This window comes from Vidua chalybeata, chromosome 4 (genome assembly GCF_026979565.1).
Source record: "Vidua chalybeata isolate OUT-0048 chromosome 4, bVidCha1 merged haplotype, whole genome shotgun sequence".
NCBI lineage: Eukaryota > Metazoa > Chordata > Aves > Passeriformes > Viduidae > Vidua > Vidua chalybeata.
The window spans coordinates 34,845,899-34,864,558 of record NC_071533.1 but is presented as its reverse complement, the minus strand read 5'-3'; the positions used below and the strand labels follow the sequence as shown (position 1 = coordinate 34,864,558).

Sequence of the window (18,660 nt, the reverse complement as noted above, 5' to 3'; positions counted from 1 at the left end):
GTGTTTTGTAACCTCCCCCCGCCTCCTCCCGCCCCCCGCCCGCGCCGAGCCCGGAGCCCATCCCGGCGTCCGGAGCGGGAGCGCCACACCCCCTTCGCCGCAGCCGCGCAGCCGATGGCAGCGTCCTCTCCCGCCGCCACCGCGGGCTCGGAGCTGCCGCCGGAGCCGGGCGGCAGCGGGGGCCCTGGCGAGGGGGCGGACGAAGAGCGGGAGCTGCTGCTGGCGCGCCTGGTGCCCGCGAGCCGCCTGAAGGAAGCGGTGGGCGCGTCCCTGGCGTCGCTGTGCCTCGGCCCCCTCGGCGGAGCCCAGCGCCTCGGGACCCTCGTGGACTGCCTGGTGCTGAACTACCGCCTGCGGCAGGGGCCGGGCCGGGGCCGGGAGCGCGGGGCCGAGGGGCCGCTGCGCTGCTGCGGCTGCCGGAGGTTCCTGGGCGAGCCGGTGACCGTCCCGTGCGGGCACACCTATTGCCGCCGCTGCCTCCGCAGGGAGCTGCGGGCCCGCTGCCGCCGCTGCCGGGACTGGCTGCTGCCGGCGGGGGGCACCAGCACGGCCGCGGCCCCGCTGCGCACCAGCGTCGTTCTCAACCGGCTGGCGGAGAAGTGGTTCCCGGGCGAGTGCGAGAGGGCGAGGGCCGGGACCCGGCTGGAGGAGCTGCTGTCCCAGGGCCGCTTCCGAGAGGCGCTGGGCGCCGCCAACCAGGCTCTGCGAGCAGGTAAGGCTGTGGGGAGCGCTCCTTTCCTCCGCCCCTGCCGCCCGCCAGAGCCGCGCGGTCTCCGCCCGTGCCGCCCGTGTCCCGGCGGGACCGGGACGGGCTAGTAGCCCGGGGCGGCAGGCTCGTGGGGCTGGGGGTGTGGTGGAGTAGGTGGATGTGCCCTTATCCCCGAGTGCGGCGGGACCGTCAGCGATCGACACGGGCCGATGAAGAGCGTCCGAAGTTTTCTCGAGTTTGAAGGGATTCGAGGAACCTCTCCATTGGGAGAGCGGAGTGGAGGGGACGTGCAGCTGCCCGGCCCTTGGTTGAGCGCCCAGCCTGGTAGTGGGGTACACCTGCTTTTGCTTACTCCAGAGGCGTGGGGGAGCGTCCCGCATGGGCTCCGTCGTGTGGACGGAGGGCCCACGCTTCTGTGGGACGTGTTTACAGAGAAGTCTGTGGGCTAAGCTTCGTTTTGTGTTGGGTAATCGCTGTGCGCGGGCAAAGAGAAATTCCGTTGGTGTATTTAACCTTGTTTCCTGAGAGAGAGACCTATTTTCAGTCTTAAGTGTCACCAAGACAATTCCCAGCAGGCCGGGCCGAGTTGCATAAGCAGACAGGCACGGAGGGGGACAGGTTGTGTAATGGCAATGACATCATAGGTGGGTGTGGTTGGAGTTTTATATAGTGTTGAAGAGGGTCCAAAGAGGGGAGGTAGAGTCACGCTTTTAGGCTATCCTATATCCGTCGCAATATATGTCTCTGGCTGGTACCATGGACTCTTAAGATACACTCAATTTTTCAAAGTTTACTCTTTATAGAGAGAGTCAAAATTGTGTGATTGATACACCTAGATGGATCCAGCGAGGGATTCCTTCGTTATTTTGAATATGGATTTTAACACCTGGTGACATGGGAGGTTCTGTTATGAATTATACCAGGATTTTTTTTTCTGTTCAGTAATTTAGAAATTAATATTTTTGCAGATTAAGTGTATTACATTTATACAGTTGTCTGCCGTGGAGGAAAAAAACCAAAAGCTTGCATAAGTCTAATCCTTCCAATCTGTTCTGGGGAGATACATTAGGTCTAGCTCCAGAATAAACTGTTCTCAATGTAGGTGGGATTAAGTCGAAGGTCTCTTTTATATGCTTTTTGGCAACCTAATTTTAAGGGGTTCAGTTTTGGTTATTGATTTTACTTTATTTTACAGGGTGTTTCCAAAGTGTAGGATACAGGATGGATTTTAAATCTTGAAACTATAAGATGCAGACTTCTTCCTGAAGTACAGCTTTGACTCATACAGGTCACAAAGAAATCTCAGTAGTTTTCAGGGTAAAATTGATGAATCTGGTACTGATCACATATGTTTACAGGGCTCCTGTTTCATGTTTCAAGACTGCTTTGAAGGAATAAAAGAGTGAAATAATTACACAGTTTTTGTTAATCTTTCTTTTATGGATTTAAGAGTATTACTTAGGTATTCCTAAATATGGGGAAAGAATTTTGATTCTTTTTTATGTGAATCTGTATCTTCTTTTGGCTTCAAAATGGGTTTGAAATTTGAGTATACTTACCAGCTGTGATACTTATTCAAAATTTTATTCAAGTTCAGTAGTACATGTGCTAGAATTAAGTATTAGAAGCTCAGTTTAAGGTCCACTTGTACAGGTCTTTCCTGTGTCTCCAATCCTGACAATTAACAACATTACACATATTCTGGAAAAGATACTGAAGAACTTTGGGCGTCAGAGTGTAGATGTATGTTAAGTGTGAATTTAGAACTGTGGATTCACAGCTACGAGTTGAAGATGATTCCAGGCCAATAGATAAATTAATAGCTGCTGGTATACTTTCCATTTTCCTTCAGACCTTGAATTTTGAAGACTCTTGGAGATGGAAAAGATGTAGCATAAGAAATGTATTAATGTTTAAAATAATTCATGTTCCATTTCAGTGTTTCCTTACTGCTGCTTCATCTGTTTCTTTTTAATGCACATAGTGAAAAAGTTGTGATAAACATAAATCTGTCCTAAATAAGACATTGATGCTAAACCTCGACTCAAATGTCTTAGGTAAAGGAGATCTCTCAAATTAAAATACAAGTGCAGCTTGCCTTTAATCAAGTGTCCTGAAACACACCACTAGTGTGTTGAATTTGATCTGAATCTCACTCATTCCTTCTGGAGTGAACATCAGGAGATATGTTGAGCAATCAGTCTCCTGTTTAAGCAGAATACTATGATCAGAGCAGTTTGCTTAAGGTTTTGCACAGCTGGATCATGAAACCTACAGACTGACAATTCCACAGCCTCTCTGGGCAACCTGGTCAAAGGTTAATTATCCTCATAGTGAAAAATCTTTTCCTTATTTCAAGTCTTAACTGACATTGTTTTGGTTTATAACCATTGTCTCTTTTGTTTTTTCACTGCATACTTCAGTAGAGTCTTCTAGGTAACCCTCTTTTGGATTCTGAAAAGCTGTTGTGCTCTCCCAATGCTTTCAGGAATTACTTTCTGCTAAATAAGCCCAGTTCTTTTGGTTCTTAAGGGTTGTGTGTTCCAGCTCTGATTGTTAGCGTGGCCCTGTAGTACTGTGTTAATAAATACTGTGCCCTAAAGTATTTCTACGTAATGTTTTTGATGTGCATGTCTTTTATTTTGAAAAATTTGGCATATTAAGAACCATATAAAAAGCATGCAGAATCAGATCAGAGGTGGTCTGTTTATTGGTATGTTTATACTTGCAGTAAGAGCAGATGCTTTGGAAATAATATAAAACTCTAGAAGCATATTGAATGTGTTCTTGTGTCTACACCTTTGTATAATTTCCTGTTAATGCAATAATAACAATTCATACATACAGCTGTATGCTGCAAATACTTTGTGCATTTTTTTTGTTAAAATCATTTATCTTTGGGATGCTAGAAGTGAGTGATTTCTGAATTTACAATATATTTGGTCATTGAAATTGAAAGTTTTATAACTAGTTATGTTTCTGCTTTGAGCCAAAGATTCAAAATTAGCTTGCATCCTCTCTTTAGCTGAAAATCATTAAAATATATGCTAAAACATTGCAAAATTGTTTTTTCATTGTAACAAAACCTAGAAATTAAATTTTGGTTTAAAAAATTGGATCTGTAAATTGAGATAAAAACAGAGAATTGTTTAGGTTGGAAAATACCTCTCAGGTCATTAAGTCCAACCATTAGTCCAGCACTACTGAGTCTGTCACTAGACCATGTCCCTAAGTGCCATATCTGCATATTTTTAAATCCCACCAGGGATGGTGTCTCTAACACTGCTGTGGGCAGTCTGTTCCCATGCTTGACAACCCTTTCAGTGAAAAAATATTCCCTGATACCCATACTAAACCTCCCTTGACACCATTTCCTCTTATTATGTTGCTTGTACCTGAGAGAAGAGATAGCCAAACCCCCCCACAACTGTCTACAACCTCCTTTCAGGTAGTTGTAAAGAGTGATGAGGTACCACGTGAGACTTCTTTTCTCCTAGCTAAACCCAACCTTTCTTCATCAGCTTGTGCTCCAGAGCCTTCACCAGCTGCATTGCCCTTCCCTGGACTTGCTCCAGTACCTCAATGTCCTTCTTGTAGTGAGGGGCCCAGAACTGGACACAGGACTCAAGGCATGTCCTCACCAGTGCTGAGTACAGGGGGACAATCACTGTCCTGATCCTGCTGGCCATACGAATCATTATACAGGCCAGGATGTCTTTGGCTTTCTTGGCCTCCTGGGCACACACTGGCTCATGGTCAGCTGCTGTCGAACAGCATTCCCTGGTCTTTTGCCACTGAGCAGCTCTTCAGCCACTTTTACCCCAGTCTATAGCACTGCAGGGGCTTCTTGTGACCAAAGTGCAGGATCCAGCGCTTGGCCTTGCTGAACCTCAAACCAATAACCTTGGCTCATTGATTGAGTCTGTCCAGATCCCCCTGCAGAGGCTTCCTGCCCTCCAGCAGGTCAACACTTCCACCCAACTTGTGTCATTTGTGAACTTTTGATGCACTCTTCTATCCCCTTGTCTGGATCGTGGATGAAGATATTAAAAGGACTGGCCCCAACACTAAGCTTTGAGGAACACTACTAGTAATCATCTACCTCGGGTCTTCTGAATATTCAGACCCAGTTTGTCATATCTATTGATCATTCAATGACTGTTTGTATGTTCAGCAGCAGAGTTGGGATCTCAGCTAAACTCTTTGTTTTGTACTAGTTCAGCTGGAATCATGCTCTTCTCTTGGAAAAAAAAAAGTGGGTAAAATGCCCAACCACTGTAGACTTGAACTCACTTCTTTATCTTTGAACTAGCCCTCATTTTCCCCCTAGGAAAAAAGGCTCAGAGTTCCTCAGGTCATGTTCTGCACTTGAAAGTCAGAAACAGATGAGCTTCCTCTGATTCTGTGCAAATAGGCAGCTTATCAGAGAACAAAGACCTGCACTTATTGCTGCCTCTGGACAAAGGAGTTCGATTTGCTTCTAACTCTGTTGGATACCAAAGAGTCAAATACAACACAAAAAACTATCTGAAGAGTTTAATCTGAGCTCTCACCTTGCTAGGCTATAGCATCACAAAACACAGCCACAGGAAATCAGGCTTCAGAGTTGTTCTGCTTGCAGGATTAGTGTTTTACTCAGACAAAGAGAGTTTCCCGGATTTCAGTTAAAACAGCCATTTTATTATGTGGAATAAGAAACTGAAACAAACCAGCTTTGGCAATATTTATGTTTGAGGAGGAACTGTCAACTCAAAAGAAAGACAAATCAGGAAGACACTCTAGTTTCAGCTAATTGAATTCTTCTCTGATTTTCTTGACCCTTTCTTTTACATTAAGATCTTTTTAAATGTAGCATTGGGAATCTAAATACAAAGCAGTGTGTTACAGTCTATGGGAACATTGGCCAGTATGCCATTCTAACTGTAGAATGGGCTAATGTTGCAAATCTATGAAAAGTTATACTAGACATCTAGAATAAACTAAGATTATTAAATTGAAATTATAGCCTCCAAACCTTTTTTGAAACAAACTTAAAGAAGTATTTGGTTTTACTATTGTTTACAGTAGACCAACCTTTGACTAGTTTATCTCATTCAGTGAAAACCAGGTCTATTTTAAAAAACAATTAAGATCAAAACAGTGTTCTGGCATTTTTTCCAAGCAGCAACTGCAATTAGTTGTGTTACAAAACTGTCATTTTAGTGGCAAGGAGATGGGTCTCAGTGGCAGTGCGTCCCAGGATGCAACAGGTGCCCTTCCCATTTAGAGGTTGCTGTACTGAAAGTGCAAAAGGCTGTATGTCAGACATGGGAACTTGGTCTTACTAAACACATTCTGCTTTTTTCCCACTCTAGAAGTTCCACTACTACAGCTCCTTACAACAGGGCTACCAACTGGTGCTAAAAGCTTTCTGGAATTGGCTATCTATTTTCATCACATAGTGATAGGGCCTGGTTCTGGTACCTCCCAGATGGATGCCACAGTGAAAGTGGCATCTCCAGCCTTAGTCAGAAGGGGTCAGACACTATAAAAACAAATTGCAGTCTGCAGAAAAACTTGGGTATTTGAAAGCAAACTTCATAATACTTAGGTTTTTAATACAAGTGTGTTGTATTCCGAGGTCTCTGTGGTTTTGATTGGTTATACTGTAAAGTATACTTAGTCCTCAATTTTTGTTGTCCCAGCAGTACTGAGCAGTGCTTTTTGAGCCTCTCTGTTCAGTATTTGAAAATTTTCTTGTTGCTGCAAGATACATCAGGTTCCAAAATTTGTTCTTTAGTTTATGAGACATAAACTGGGAATTACTGCCACTTTTGTTAGCCAAACACTAGGGAGTGAGGGAGAAGGTACTCCAATAATTATGTAAGTATTGTACAAAAAGTTGTAATTATGACATATCACTATAAAAGCAAATTTAATTAAAAATTACAGAATTCTTATTTTTAAAAGATTTTGCCTAATTTCTGTCTGCAGATTCCAGTGACTTGATGCTAAGAATTTACAGAGCTGAGTCATATGTTGGCCTCCAAGAATATAAAACAGCTATTGAAGATCTAAATTTTGTTATTTCCAAAATGCCAAATTGGCCAGAGGTAAGTTGATATGAACTCATCATTTTTCAATATTCTGTTTGTAAAATTAATAAATGCCAAATTATATTTGCATTGATTTAAAAATCTAAGCCAGCTACTTTAAATGTTATCTCTTAAGACACGCAAAATGCTAAAAGTCATGTTTAAAATAGTTAACTTGTATGAGACAGGCTCCTGATGAGTATGGCAGGTTAGGGCTGGTTGACAAATACACTGAGAGTTGGAATAGTTCATGGTGATGTAACCTGTAACAGCTGGGGTTTGGGGCTTGTTTTGTTTAGTTGTTAATTTTTGTTAACAGAGGGACACTTTGCTGTTTTAGCTTGAAAAGTTTATCTTCAAAAAGCCTAAATAAACTCAGTGGGAACTGAGTTTTGCAAGTAATACAGGCAGCTGGGGCGTCTGTGGTCTTCAGAATGCATGTTGTTGCACTGTCTAAACTCTGAACTCAGCAGGAGCAGCAAGATCTTGCCACTCAAGGGAGATAACTGCAGTTATCTTGGTTTCTCCTGTGTTCAGCAATTCCATGGCTACTGCAAATTCATAGCGCCTCCTGCTTTTCACCTCTCAGTGTTGATAGTACTGTCTACTTTTTTCTATATGTTTGGAAAGAAGCATCACTTCACGTAACTGAGCTTGGTTTGATGGATGGATTCCTGTAACAGTCCTTACCTCTGTAGGAAAATAAACTCTCCGTAAGAGGAGGACTAGCAAACTTCCCTTCTTCAGAATTCATCTTAAAGGAAGCTGCCCAAATCCATCAAAGACGATGTGTGTCTCACCTGAGAGTCTAGTTGAACAGATGTCACTGTTCATACTGTCAGTCATTCTGTAGAAACTGCATTCTGGGGTTTGGTAGAGTCTTTTTTGGTTGTTTTGTTTTGTGTTGTTGGGGTTTTTTTGGTTATTTGTTTGTTTTTTAAGTTCTGTTTTTGGTCCATTATCCATATTCCTTTATACAAATTGATATTGTTGTTTTAACTTTTTTTTTATACCTGTTGGTTTTATCTAACTTTAACTATTTCTATTACTGTCAGTGCAACTTTTAAAATTTGAGATAAATTCTGAGTTCCAATGTCATCTACTTTTGAGTTGGTTCAGCAAAATCCGGTAGTCTTTCCTCCCTCTTTTTTTTCTTTCAAGGAAAACAATACACAGGTTTTTGTTTTTTTTTTTCTAGCTGGTGTCCAGTGTTCAAGCATAAAATGTAGTTGGAAGAAGCAATTAATTCTGAGAGCACATTGTTTTGTTTTAAGAGTATAGGTTGAGATGTATGTAAGGGGTGAGCAGTTGTGTGGATTGTTTTATTTGTATTCACCCTTCTGAAGGCTGGAACCATAAGACTTTTAATGAAAGAGAGGGAAAAAAAAAAGTATTCTTTAAGCTGTTGTGTGAGGTTATGTAATAATTTGCATTTCCCGTCCCTCTTCTTCCTCTCCAAAGGCTCACAGAAGAGGCAAATTAAGGGCTATGAATTCAGCACTAGAGAGGTTTTTAACCCTTTATATAAGGCAAAACAAGTTAACTGGAAGAAGACTCACACCAGCCTATCCCATGATTCTTTTTAAACACTGTAAGGGATGTGGATCATGCACACTGTGCACAGTTCAAATTTGTTAAAGCTGCATTCTTTCTCTCATGGCAGGTTCTAATTCTAACACTGTTGCAATGCCTGTAAGATCAATACTGCAGTTCCCCCTGTTCTCTACAAATGTCTTTGTGGTATCTGTTTCTCAGGTTTACTTTCAGAAAGGAAAAGTTCTGCAAGACTCTGGCTTTGTAGGAGATGCCTTACAACTGTTTCTACAGTGCTTAGCCCTTGATGAGGACTTTCTTCCAGCCAAGCTAGAAGTAGAAAAGGTAATTTTATTTATGATAGTGGATTCCCATCTCTGACTTGACTCCTTTATGAAACACCCCATTATGAGAGACTTTGAGCATCTAAAATCTTCTTTATATACAGAAAACATTCAGGTGGCAGATTCCTTTTGATATTTCTTAAATCATACTACATTGAAGAGTTAGTCCCAATGTACATGTTTTACATCTTGAAAAGTACATGTGCATTTGAAGTTACTAAGTGAATATGTAGAAAACTGTAATGCAGGCAACAAGTGAAATTTTCTAAGTTAAAACCCTCTGTGCCCAGAGCACAATAGTTTTTTCTATGATAATAAAAATTTACATTGAAAAGCTGCATAATACTGAATTGATAATGTCTAACTCTGTTTGACTTGTAGTAGAAAAGTTTTCTAGATAAATTTCTTTAGCAATGTAGGTGTGTAGGTTTCTGTTTGTTTTCAACTCTGCCTTCACAGTTACTGCTTGAGTAGAGATCTGTTCATGAGAATAACTTCATGTAGATTACCTTCTTAGTTTTTGATATGTAAATTTATAACAAAGGTATGTCTGGATTCTTTTTCATTGTTATTAACACTGAGCTGTTTTTTCTAGATATTGTGTGATGTTTTGTCACCAGAGAAGTTAGGTGAGAGTCTGAAGGAATCTGCTTGGAATTCACCCCATATTAGAAATAAACCTTTTATACTTGGTTCTGAGGTGACTGCATCTTACTGCAACTTACAGCTTTGTCCTCCACAGGTAATAAAAACTCTACAGTAACTTGTGTCTTTGACTGATGTGTATACATCAGATGTACTGATAGCCTGATTTATCACACTTTTCAGCGTAAATACTGATTTTATGTAATTGGCTAAATTGGAGGAAAAGAAGTGTGGTTTGGGAGTAATTTATTTTCATTTGTAGTGTTAAAACTCCTCATTCTAAACTCCTTATTACTATTCATTCACTAGAATGAGTAATAAATACAGTATTAGAAGGTACTGAAGTTTGATATTAGGGACTTCAACACAAAGAGAAATATAATTTTTTTGTTTTGTTTTGTTTGAAGCGGGTGAAGATTTTTGAATTGTTAATGCTAAGACAATTTGAGTACCGTGTTGAACTTAGAAATTTTTCTAAGTAACTAATAGGTACCCACTAACTGTGAGTATCAGTTTGGCTTATATATCTTTGCACAGTCATGTCTCACATACTTAGATTTGTGTTACTCTTAGAATACAGTTTGGTTCATCTTATTGTTACAGAGTTTAGGAGGATCAGATGTACTGGAGCCTGTGAGTGGATGCTTAAATCGTGCACAGTCTGCCCATGCTCTTAACTCAGCAAAAGACCTTGCCAAGGAAGATGGCTTAAAGAGAGTGTCTTCTGAACCCCTCCTCTCTGGCCAAGGAAAAGGTGCTTTGTTAAAGAGAAAGCTTTCCTTTTCAGAACAGGATACAGTTGTATGTGAAGATGGAAGAAACAAACACAAAAAGCAAGGAGGTAAACAGTCACTTACTGTGAAATTTGAAGTATTTACTGCCTTGTGACTTTCTCTGAAGAAGTATCTTCTCCTGCTTTTCCTTAGAAAATACAAAAAGGGACATGACACTGGCTTTTGGAACAATCCCAGGGGATTTGATTGATGTATCAGATTTTGAGTGCTCTCTATGTATGAGGTAAGATTTTGTCCTTGATTCAGTGTTAGCTACAGATGCTTGGTTGCATATCTGTTACAGGTACAAACTGAGGTACTTGCACGTTGTTATGAGTTCTGATATCAGTCAATAATTTGCAGCTTTTCACTATCCCTGCACTTAAATGTGTATTTAAGTGTCACTTGCTACAATGCTGTATACTGTAGGGCTATTTTAATCAAGTTGCCCTTTTAGTTAAACTTGGCAGTGTTAACTGGTCACCATCAAAGGACAGGATCTTTTGTGATTAAATGTTAGGGGTTCTTCAATCAATAAAACTTATTTTGGGAAGGTTAATGCTTAGAAGCATAGCCTTGTATTGTGAACCTTGTATTTGTCTGGGAGACATAGATGCTTCAGATTGTTAGTCCATTTAAATGTAGCTGATGTTGTATTTGAATATCTTACTGAATAATCTTGATTTTCAGAATAAATACCGTAAAACATATGGTGTATACTAAAGTATTCATAGTTATGTTATTAATATGTAATACTGCTGTTAAAACTACACAATTTCTCTAAGAATCACGTAGTTCTGTGTATTCTGAATCTCTATGTAGGAGACCAAAATCTTTGTATATTGTAAATGTTTAGTTATCTAGAATTTTGCAGTGTGTCCAGCTTCATCAGAAAACAAAGCAGTGAGTGTTGCAGTAAATGGAAACAAACTGCAGTACAGAGGAAAAAGTAGAATAAGGAGACTTGGGACTAATTGTTTCTTTACTTCGTTATAGGATAACTAGTTCTAAAAATTCAAGAGATTAATCACTGACATTTTTAGAAAAACACACACTGGCCATGACATCTAACTTCTAATAATTTTGTTTCAGGCTATTCTTTGAGCCAGTAACAACCCCTTGTGGACATACTTTTTGCAAAGGTTGTTTGGAACGGTGTTTAGATCATGCTCCACAGTGTCCACTCTGTAAGGAGAGCTTGAAAGAGGTATTGTTTCTCAGTAAAGCTCACAAGTACAAATACTGTACCATTTTAAAGGCTTTTTCTCTTGAACCCAACAACTTGGATTTGCTTGGGCTATGGATTACTGCTAGAATGGAAAAGGGTCTCAGGGTCTTAGAGGTTTTATGTTTCTGTGACCGTTTACTTCAGTGGTGTAATTCAATCCTGCATATTTGAAAACTTCGGTATCTATTCAGTTAAACCTCTCTGTGATTTCTATACACTTTTCCTGTTGGTATGACTGTATATCCTGGGAAATCAGTTCTGTTTCTGGTAAACATAGAGTTACAAACTGAGTTAGACATTCAAATTGTCAGACACTAAGAACTTACACAGAGAATCTAATTTTCAAATATTAGAGTATCATTAGGTTTTAATTAATGAAACATAAAAACTTCAGAGCTTTAAGCTTTCATGAGTTTTGTCACATTTCATAGATCATATTTTTATAAAAAATCTGCATTTTCTCAAGCCTTTTGTTAAGATACATGAAAAGAATTTTTTTAAATTGTTTACAGTACCTTGCAAGCAGAAAATACAGTATCACAGAACTGCTGGAGGAATTAATAATGAAATATTTGTCTGATGAATTATTTGAGAGAAAAAGAATTCATGCTGAAGAAACTGCAGAACACTCCAAGTAAGCTTCCTGTCTTGAAAAAAACTTGAGAAATTAAGATGGATATCCATTTTACAAATACTTTATTATTTTTACAGTCATTAACTGTGATATATTATGGGTGCAAGAAGAAGTATGAAGCTTGTCCAGGTCCCTCTAAATATCATCCCATCCTTCAGTTGTGCCATCCACACCACTCTGCTTGGAGTCATCAGCAAATTTGCTGAGGATGCAGTGGATCCCTTTGTCTGTGTCATTGATGAAGACATTAAACAGTGCTGGTCCCAGTATGGACCCCTGAGGGACACTGCTGGTCACTGGGACTCTGAGCCATTGGCCTCTACCCTCTGGGTGCAACCATCCAACCCTTCATTATCCATTTAACAGCCCACCCATCAAACTCATCTCTCTCCAATTTGGAGAGGACATTGAGGGGAACTCTTTACAGAATTCCAGATAAAATGATATCTGTAGCCCTTCCCTTGTAACTCCATCATAGAAGGTCACTAGGTTGGTCAGGCCAGGTTGGATGAGGCTCTGAGTAACCTATCTAGTAGAAGGTGTCCCTGCCCACGGCAGAGGGGTTGGAACTAGATGATCTTAAAGGTCCCTTCCAACCTAGGCTGTTCTATGATTCTATGAAACATGTTTCCCCTTCCATTCCTCTTTCTGGGTGCACTGTCAGGGAGCTTTGGTTTTAGTTTTGCTGCTGTTAATGAAATTGTCTTCATTTTTCTTCAGAGTCTCAGAGACTTGAATTTCTTGCAAAGTAATTAATGATAGACATTCATCTTACACAGATAGATGTAATAAAAAAATGTTGGGATTTTTTGTAAACATGTTTATCTCACAGAGAGTTCTTAAAATACATAGAGCATCATGTATTGTAGATATGAATGCTAGAAAACTAACACTATAGCTCCTGCAACTTATTTAACAGAATCCATCCAGTAGAATTAGGTTTTGTAGTCTGAAAGGCATTAAAATTAAAAACCCAGTAATGTTTTAATGATAATTTGATTGTATCTACTATCAACTATACTTTATAAAATAGGATTAAAAAATACTTTGTTTTTCAGTTATGTCTGCTGAGGTGTATTGCAAGGTGCAAATTAGACACTGGTTACCTCTTGTGATCTGGAGTCCCTCCTTGAAAATAATCTAAATTGTGACCTAGCTACTATGTAGTTACTAGTACATCTTTTTACTTACAGGAAAACTGTGTCTCTGAGGACTTAATTGCCTTTATAGCTCAAACTAAAGCAAAAATGGAAAAGTAGCTGACACCCCCACCCCAAAACAGAGGCCATCATTCACTGACTAGGTATTCATTACCTAGATAACAGTGAGTCTTTCTCTCCAGTATGTATGCAAATTGGTACATAGGTTTGCAGCCGCTGTTACTGCTGTGTGGGTTTATTATTCATGAAACTTTCTACAACATGTTTTGACTTTGAAAAGAGTGCTTTATGACCTCAAACATAGCAGACATACTGAAAAAAAGTATTGTCTGGGCATAGCTCAATGTTCAGATTTTGAAGGCTTATATTTCTTTTTATGTTCTCTTGAAGCTTGACCAAGAATGTTCCAATGTTTGTTTGCACTATGGCATATCCTACTGTGCCTTGTCCTCTACATGTATTTGAGCCAAGATACCGACTCATGATTCGCAGGAGTATGGAAACTGGAACTAAACAGTTTGGGATGTGCATAAGTGATTCTCAAAATGGGTAGGTTTACATCCTAATTCTAAGCTTCCATCTCTTTTGTCATTTTAATTACAAAAAGCGTCTTTTCAGAAGTGTGTAATTACATTACTGACAAGGTCTGTTTTTAGTTTTGCAGATTATGGTTGCATGCTGCAAATTAGGAACGTTCATTTTCTACCTGATGGACGGTCTGTTGTTGATACAATTGGTGGAAAGAGATTTAGAGTTTTACGGAGAGGGATGAAAGATGGTTATTGCACTGCAGACATTGAATATTTGGAAGATGTTAAGGTATGCAGAATGATGTCTAAATACTTACTAGTATTAATATATCAAGATTTTTACTTGATTTGTTCTTGAAAGCTCTCTTTCAAATTTTAGGTCCCTAGATGCTAGTTTAAATTTTTTTTATTATTATAAAACAAATAAGAAAACAATAGGTTTTTTTTCAACTATTGTTTGAAGCTGTAACTTAAAAAATATCAAAATACTTCTTTACCATTCAGTCAATAGCATTCAAGACTATGGAGAACACAAGAAATGTATCTAAATATAGTTGAAAGTGAGTGGTTTTTGATTTTAGCTTAAACCTCTTAATTGTTTCTTTATCACTAATCATATTTTCATAACCTTCCTCCTGCAGGTTGCTGATGAAGAACTAAAGAAATTGAGAGAGCTGCACAATTTCGTTTACAATCAGGCCTGCAGTTGGTTCCAAAACTTAAGAAACAAATTTCGCACTCAAATTCTTCAGCACTTTGGACCAATGCCTGACAGGGAGGAAAATATACAGGTGAGACATCATTTAATATTCATTACTAGATCCTTATTTCTAAAAAATAAAAGCCCTACTACCAACTGCTAAGTATTAAAAAAAACCACCCACTTTTTTCTCCAGCTTCAAAGACAATAAGGCTTGCACCTTGTTTTTCTTACAATGAGCAACAAAAAGCAATTCTGTCACTGGTCAGCAGTTTCTCCAGGAAAGGATGATAATGCTGATGTGGAAATAAAACCAGTAAACTGAAACCACTCTAAGTTCCAATAACAGTTAAACTGTTAGTTTTGTAAAGTTGTTAGAATTCAAAGTGAAGAAGCTCTCTATTTTCTGAGGGGAGCTTGTCCCTCACCCATGTGCTACATACTTCTATAAAACTGTATTTATCCGTCGCAGTCAGGGAAGACAGAAAGACAGCACAACATCGGAGTTCATGCACCAGAGGGAGCTTTAATGGCATGCACAACTCTTATACAGGTTATTCAAAACACTCCACTTCGAACCTGATTGACTGAGGTTTGGCTACTGCCCAGCTCAGTGCCAGTAGCTACCTGCTTGCATTCTCATCAGGGATAGGCTGGCACCTGCTCTCTGTAGCCAGATCCCTCCTCTTCTCAGTGCCCTCTCTAGGCTTACCAGGTTAAAGTCAGGAGTCTGTGACGCTCACAGTCCAGCTGTTCGCCGTCATAGCTCCTCCTTTCTGTTTCCAAAATATAAAAGCCGTGTTTATTATCCCTCTGCGGGGGCCTTTGCAGAGAGGATAGCAAACATAGTACAAGGAGAATGAAATTCTTCATTAAACTTGACAAGCCTAATCTTTATAGCTATTGGTGTGTCTTATCAAAATTTTTATGATCATGTCTAGGAGTTATCAAAGGCACAATTTTACTGGGTGGCATGCTGCAGGCTAATTATTTATAACTTACAACTTGAACGTGACAAACCAACCAACTTAAAAACTATCAGAGGTGGCATTTAAAACTATCAGAGGTAGCATTTCCTGTTGGTAGTAATGTCCTTAAAGTGTCTGACTCTTGAGGTCCAGGTGAAGTCACGGATGAGTTGTCATTCCAAAGGTTTTAGACTTGTATCTAGCTGGTGCAGAGGATTGTTCTGGTCACTGTTCTGCAGCGACTGCTTGTTGGTTGCAGTCCACAGCAGAGTGCAGAGCAGGTCCCGCACACCGAGCAGGTACCCATCCAATACTGGCATCTATGGAAGTACATGTGTACCCGTGCCTTCGAGTGACAAGGTCTTAAGGGCTTTCTCATTTGTTAATGATGAGGTTCTGGTACCTAAACCTTAGGTTTAGGTAACTGGACGTCATTAGAGGACTGTAATGATAAGAAACGATTTAAGGTGACAGGATTTTGGTAGTTTTGCAATATTGTTAGATGGTTTAAAGTGTACAGGGTTTTGGCCTCCCTATTCTGTGGGGTCTCACCACATTAACCTGTCTGAGGGGACTGTAGATGCTGTCGAGGCCAGTGCATGAAGTCAGAAGGGATTTTTAGAACAATTTAATAAAAATAGATTTAAAACAGCATACTAGGAAAGTGGAATATGTGTGCAAAACCAGTATAATTAGCAGGGTAGCAATACTGTGGGTGTGAACCTGAGATTTATAATAGTACACAAGTGTGTCAGCTGTGTCGTAACAGCTGTAAGTGAGGAAATGTTATCCTGGAGTGTTCCACTACCAGTAACAATGTTGCAAAGCACTTGAGGTACTTAATATTCTCTGCAGTGGTAGGACCTCTACTGAGGTGTATTAAGTCCAGTTCAAGGCCTGACATCTAATGGTTGCTGGTGGTAATTAAAGGACAGGAAAAAGTTACAGTTCTAACTGCTTCGAAGAAACTTCCTAAGTAGTCCTGCTCTGTCTAGAAGGTAATGAGAAAGGGAGTGGAATTGGGAGGTGACAGAGAAGTCCATCAATAAAAGTAATTACAATGAAAACTTTAGGCTTCAAGAATATTCAAGCCTTAAGAACAGCATGACAAGTATTAGATTTAATTTTTATCAGAGAGGTTTGTCACTGGGTGGCTGTCCTGTACTTAGCCATCTTTTCCCAAAGAATGAATGAGCTTCCTATGTTGTCTTAAAAATTATTGCTTTAGAAGCTTAGTTTAAGTGTACTTCGTTTGACTTCTCAGTTAAAGAGATCCTTTCAGCATTCTTCTAATCTCATAGATCTGGAATTCTCTAGTTAGTATCAATTTTTAAAGTAGTCTTGGTCATTGATGACTTTGTCTTTTGATGTCTTCATGGTAGTCAACTGTACGACATTGGTTATTGGTAACCAGCTTATGTTCTATTTCTAGGCAATGCCCAATGGTCCTGCTTGGTGTTGGTGGCTTCTAGCTGTTCTCCCAGTAGACCCCAGGTACCAGCTGTCAGTTCTCTCCATGATGTCTTTAAAAGACCGACTGATAAAAATCCAACATATACTCACCTATTTTTCTAGAGACCAGTCCAAGTGACTAACCGCCTGGGTCTTCCTGAAGAGTTACTCTGTTCTGGTTGTAGTAGCAGCTGGAATTTTTGCTGCCTTTGCACATCTAGCACTGGTTTGAGAAGTGTAATGGAACTGTTTTTTCTCTCCACCCTCTTGGCTTCCTGAACCACATGGTTCATTGGATGCACACTTTCCTCAACTATGAGAGAAGACCACTGACTATTGCACAAAGTCAATCCAGCTAGATACGTTTTTCACGTTATCTACATTAAAATTTGCACTATGTAGAAAAGAACCTTTTTGAGACTTGATCATTTTAGGAATTGACTTTTCTAAGCTGTGGAAGTGCAGGACTTAAGGCTGACAGTCCAAGTTTACAACATTGAGGAGGTAATAAAGGTTTTGCAAATGTTTGCCTCAGACAACTGTTTTTTTTGCTGTTTGCACAAATATTTGAAATATAGTATTGAATGTCACAGTTGGATATTACTACTCTTGTTTAACTAACTTGACCATGAATATGGCACAGATTTTTTTAAGTTATCTTGTAAATGTATGCATCACAAAACAGGAGACATGAACTGTATGCTGAGCTGAGAGCCAACTTTAAGGAACAAATGCAGAAAAAAAAGGTACTTCTGTCTAAAAATACTTAAACTGTGAATATGGTTTACATACTTAGGCCTGTACATTTTAAAGAGGAAACTGAAATCTAAATGCTAGTACCAGTTACATTTCTACTGGGCTTTTCAGGCTATTCTTCCAGAGCACACACTTAGTTTGTAGAGCTTAGAAGAAGAAATGTTAAGTGTGCGTGTGTCTATTGGGGATTGTGCTTCCAGGATTCAAAAGCTTAAAGTTTTATTTGAACTTCTTAAGTTGGTGCAAATGTGAGTTCTATGCCTTATTCATATAAATAGTAGAGCACACTGCAGTGGCAAGGTTAGCATCATGCTGCCAATAGGTACTTTTGTAATTAAAGGTTTGCATATTTGTGAATATGTCTGATACTGGCTTTCTTGTATGTAAATCATTTGTAAAATATTTCTTAAATCTTGCTTTTGCTAATATATTTAATTTTCAATAAAAGCTAAAAATTTGTAATATTTTTAACTTTATCAGAAACTTAAAATCACTTTCCTTTTCCATATTCTGGGATCTTAAGTAAATCCAGAAGCTGCTGTTTAACCTACATTAAGGTTGTGAGCACTTCATTACATAACTGTTATGTTCATAATCTGTTTCTGATCATAGTAGCTGTCTGAGACTGATTATTTGTCAGACAAGTTTTTCCTCATGTCCTGTTTTTATTTCTACTTTATTTAAATCACGTATGAAGTTTGCATTTTGCAAAACATAAAAGTTGTAGGAAACTCTCCTGGCAGATCAGTGAGGTATTTCACTGACTTGCTAGTCATACTCTGGCCTTGTTCTCTTCTGGAGTTCAAGGCTGGAGATATTACAGGCAGCCTGAAATCTGCTGGATCATCTTCCAATATCAGTTTCTATCTAGAGTAAATTTCCCCTTTAGGGTATGACTAAAGTCCTGGGTGAATATTTGGAAATCTTTATTTGCACAATAAAAGAAGAAAGGGAATCATCTATTTTTCCAGTTCTGTATGCTATACCTTTAGAAATCTAATCTTTGTATCACCATGATCTTCTTAAGAATGCAGGTGGCAGGATTTTTTTTTCTTTGGCAAGAACATTAGTAGAAAGATGTTTGCTGTGAAGCCCATGAAAGACGAGGCCAGATTCAAACACTGCTATATGCTTTACAAAACTTGGTCATCTTT

At 39.5% G+C, this 18,660-nt stretch overlaps 1 protein-coding gene across 1 annotated transcript; it reads left to right on the top strand.

Annotated features, from left to right (window-relative positions):
• Positions 1-30: 30 nt before the first annotated feature.
• LONRF1 (LON peptidase N-terminal domain and ring finger 1) lies at positions 31-17,970 on the top strand. Its single transcript, XM_053941252.1, has 12 exons — positions 31-712; positions 6,683-6,801; positions 8,539-8,661; positions 9,256-9,402; positions 9,909-10,146; positions 10,232-10,322; positions 11,171-11,285; positions 11,819-11,940; positions 13,491-13,649; positions 13,757-13,919; positions 14,272-14,421; positions 16,731-17,970. Exons 1-12 carry the CDS (start codon positions 115-117, stop codon positions 16,887-16,889), a joined length of 2,184 nt encoding a protein of 727 aa, XP_053797227.1. The 5' UTR covers positions 31-114; the 3' UTR covers positions 16,890-17,970.
• Positions 17,971-18,660: the final 690 nt, after the last annotated feature.

Excerpts from the sequence above, each read along its gene's own strand:
- LONRF1 (XM_053941252.1), top strand. The coding sequence starts at position 115 with ATGGCAGCGTCCTCTCCCGCCGCCACCGCGGGCTCGGAGCTGCCGCCG. Across the intron at positions 10,147-10,231 it reads CAAACACAAAAAGCAAGGAG|AAAATACAAAAAGGGACATG; the intron begins GTAAACAGTCAC and ends GCTTTTCCTTAG. Across the intron at positions 10,323-11,170 it reads GAGTGCTCTCTATGTATGAG|GCTATTCTTTGAGCCAGTAA; the intron begins GTAAGATTTTGT and ends ATTTTGTTTCAG.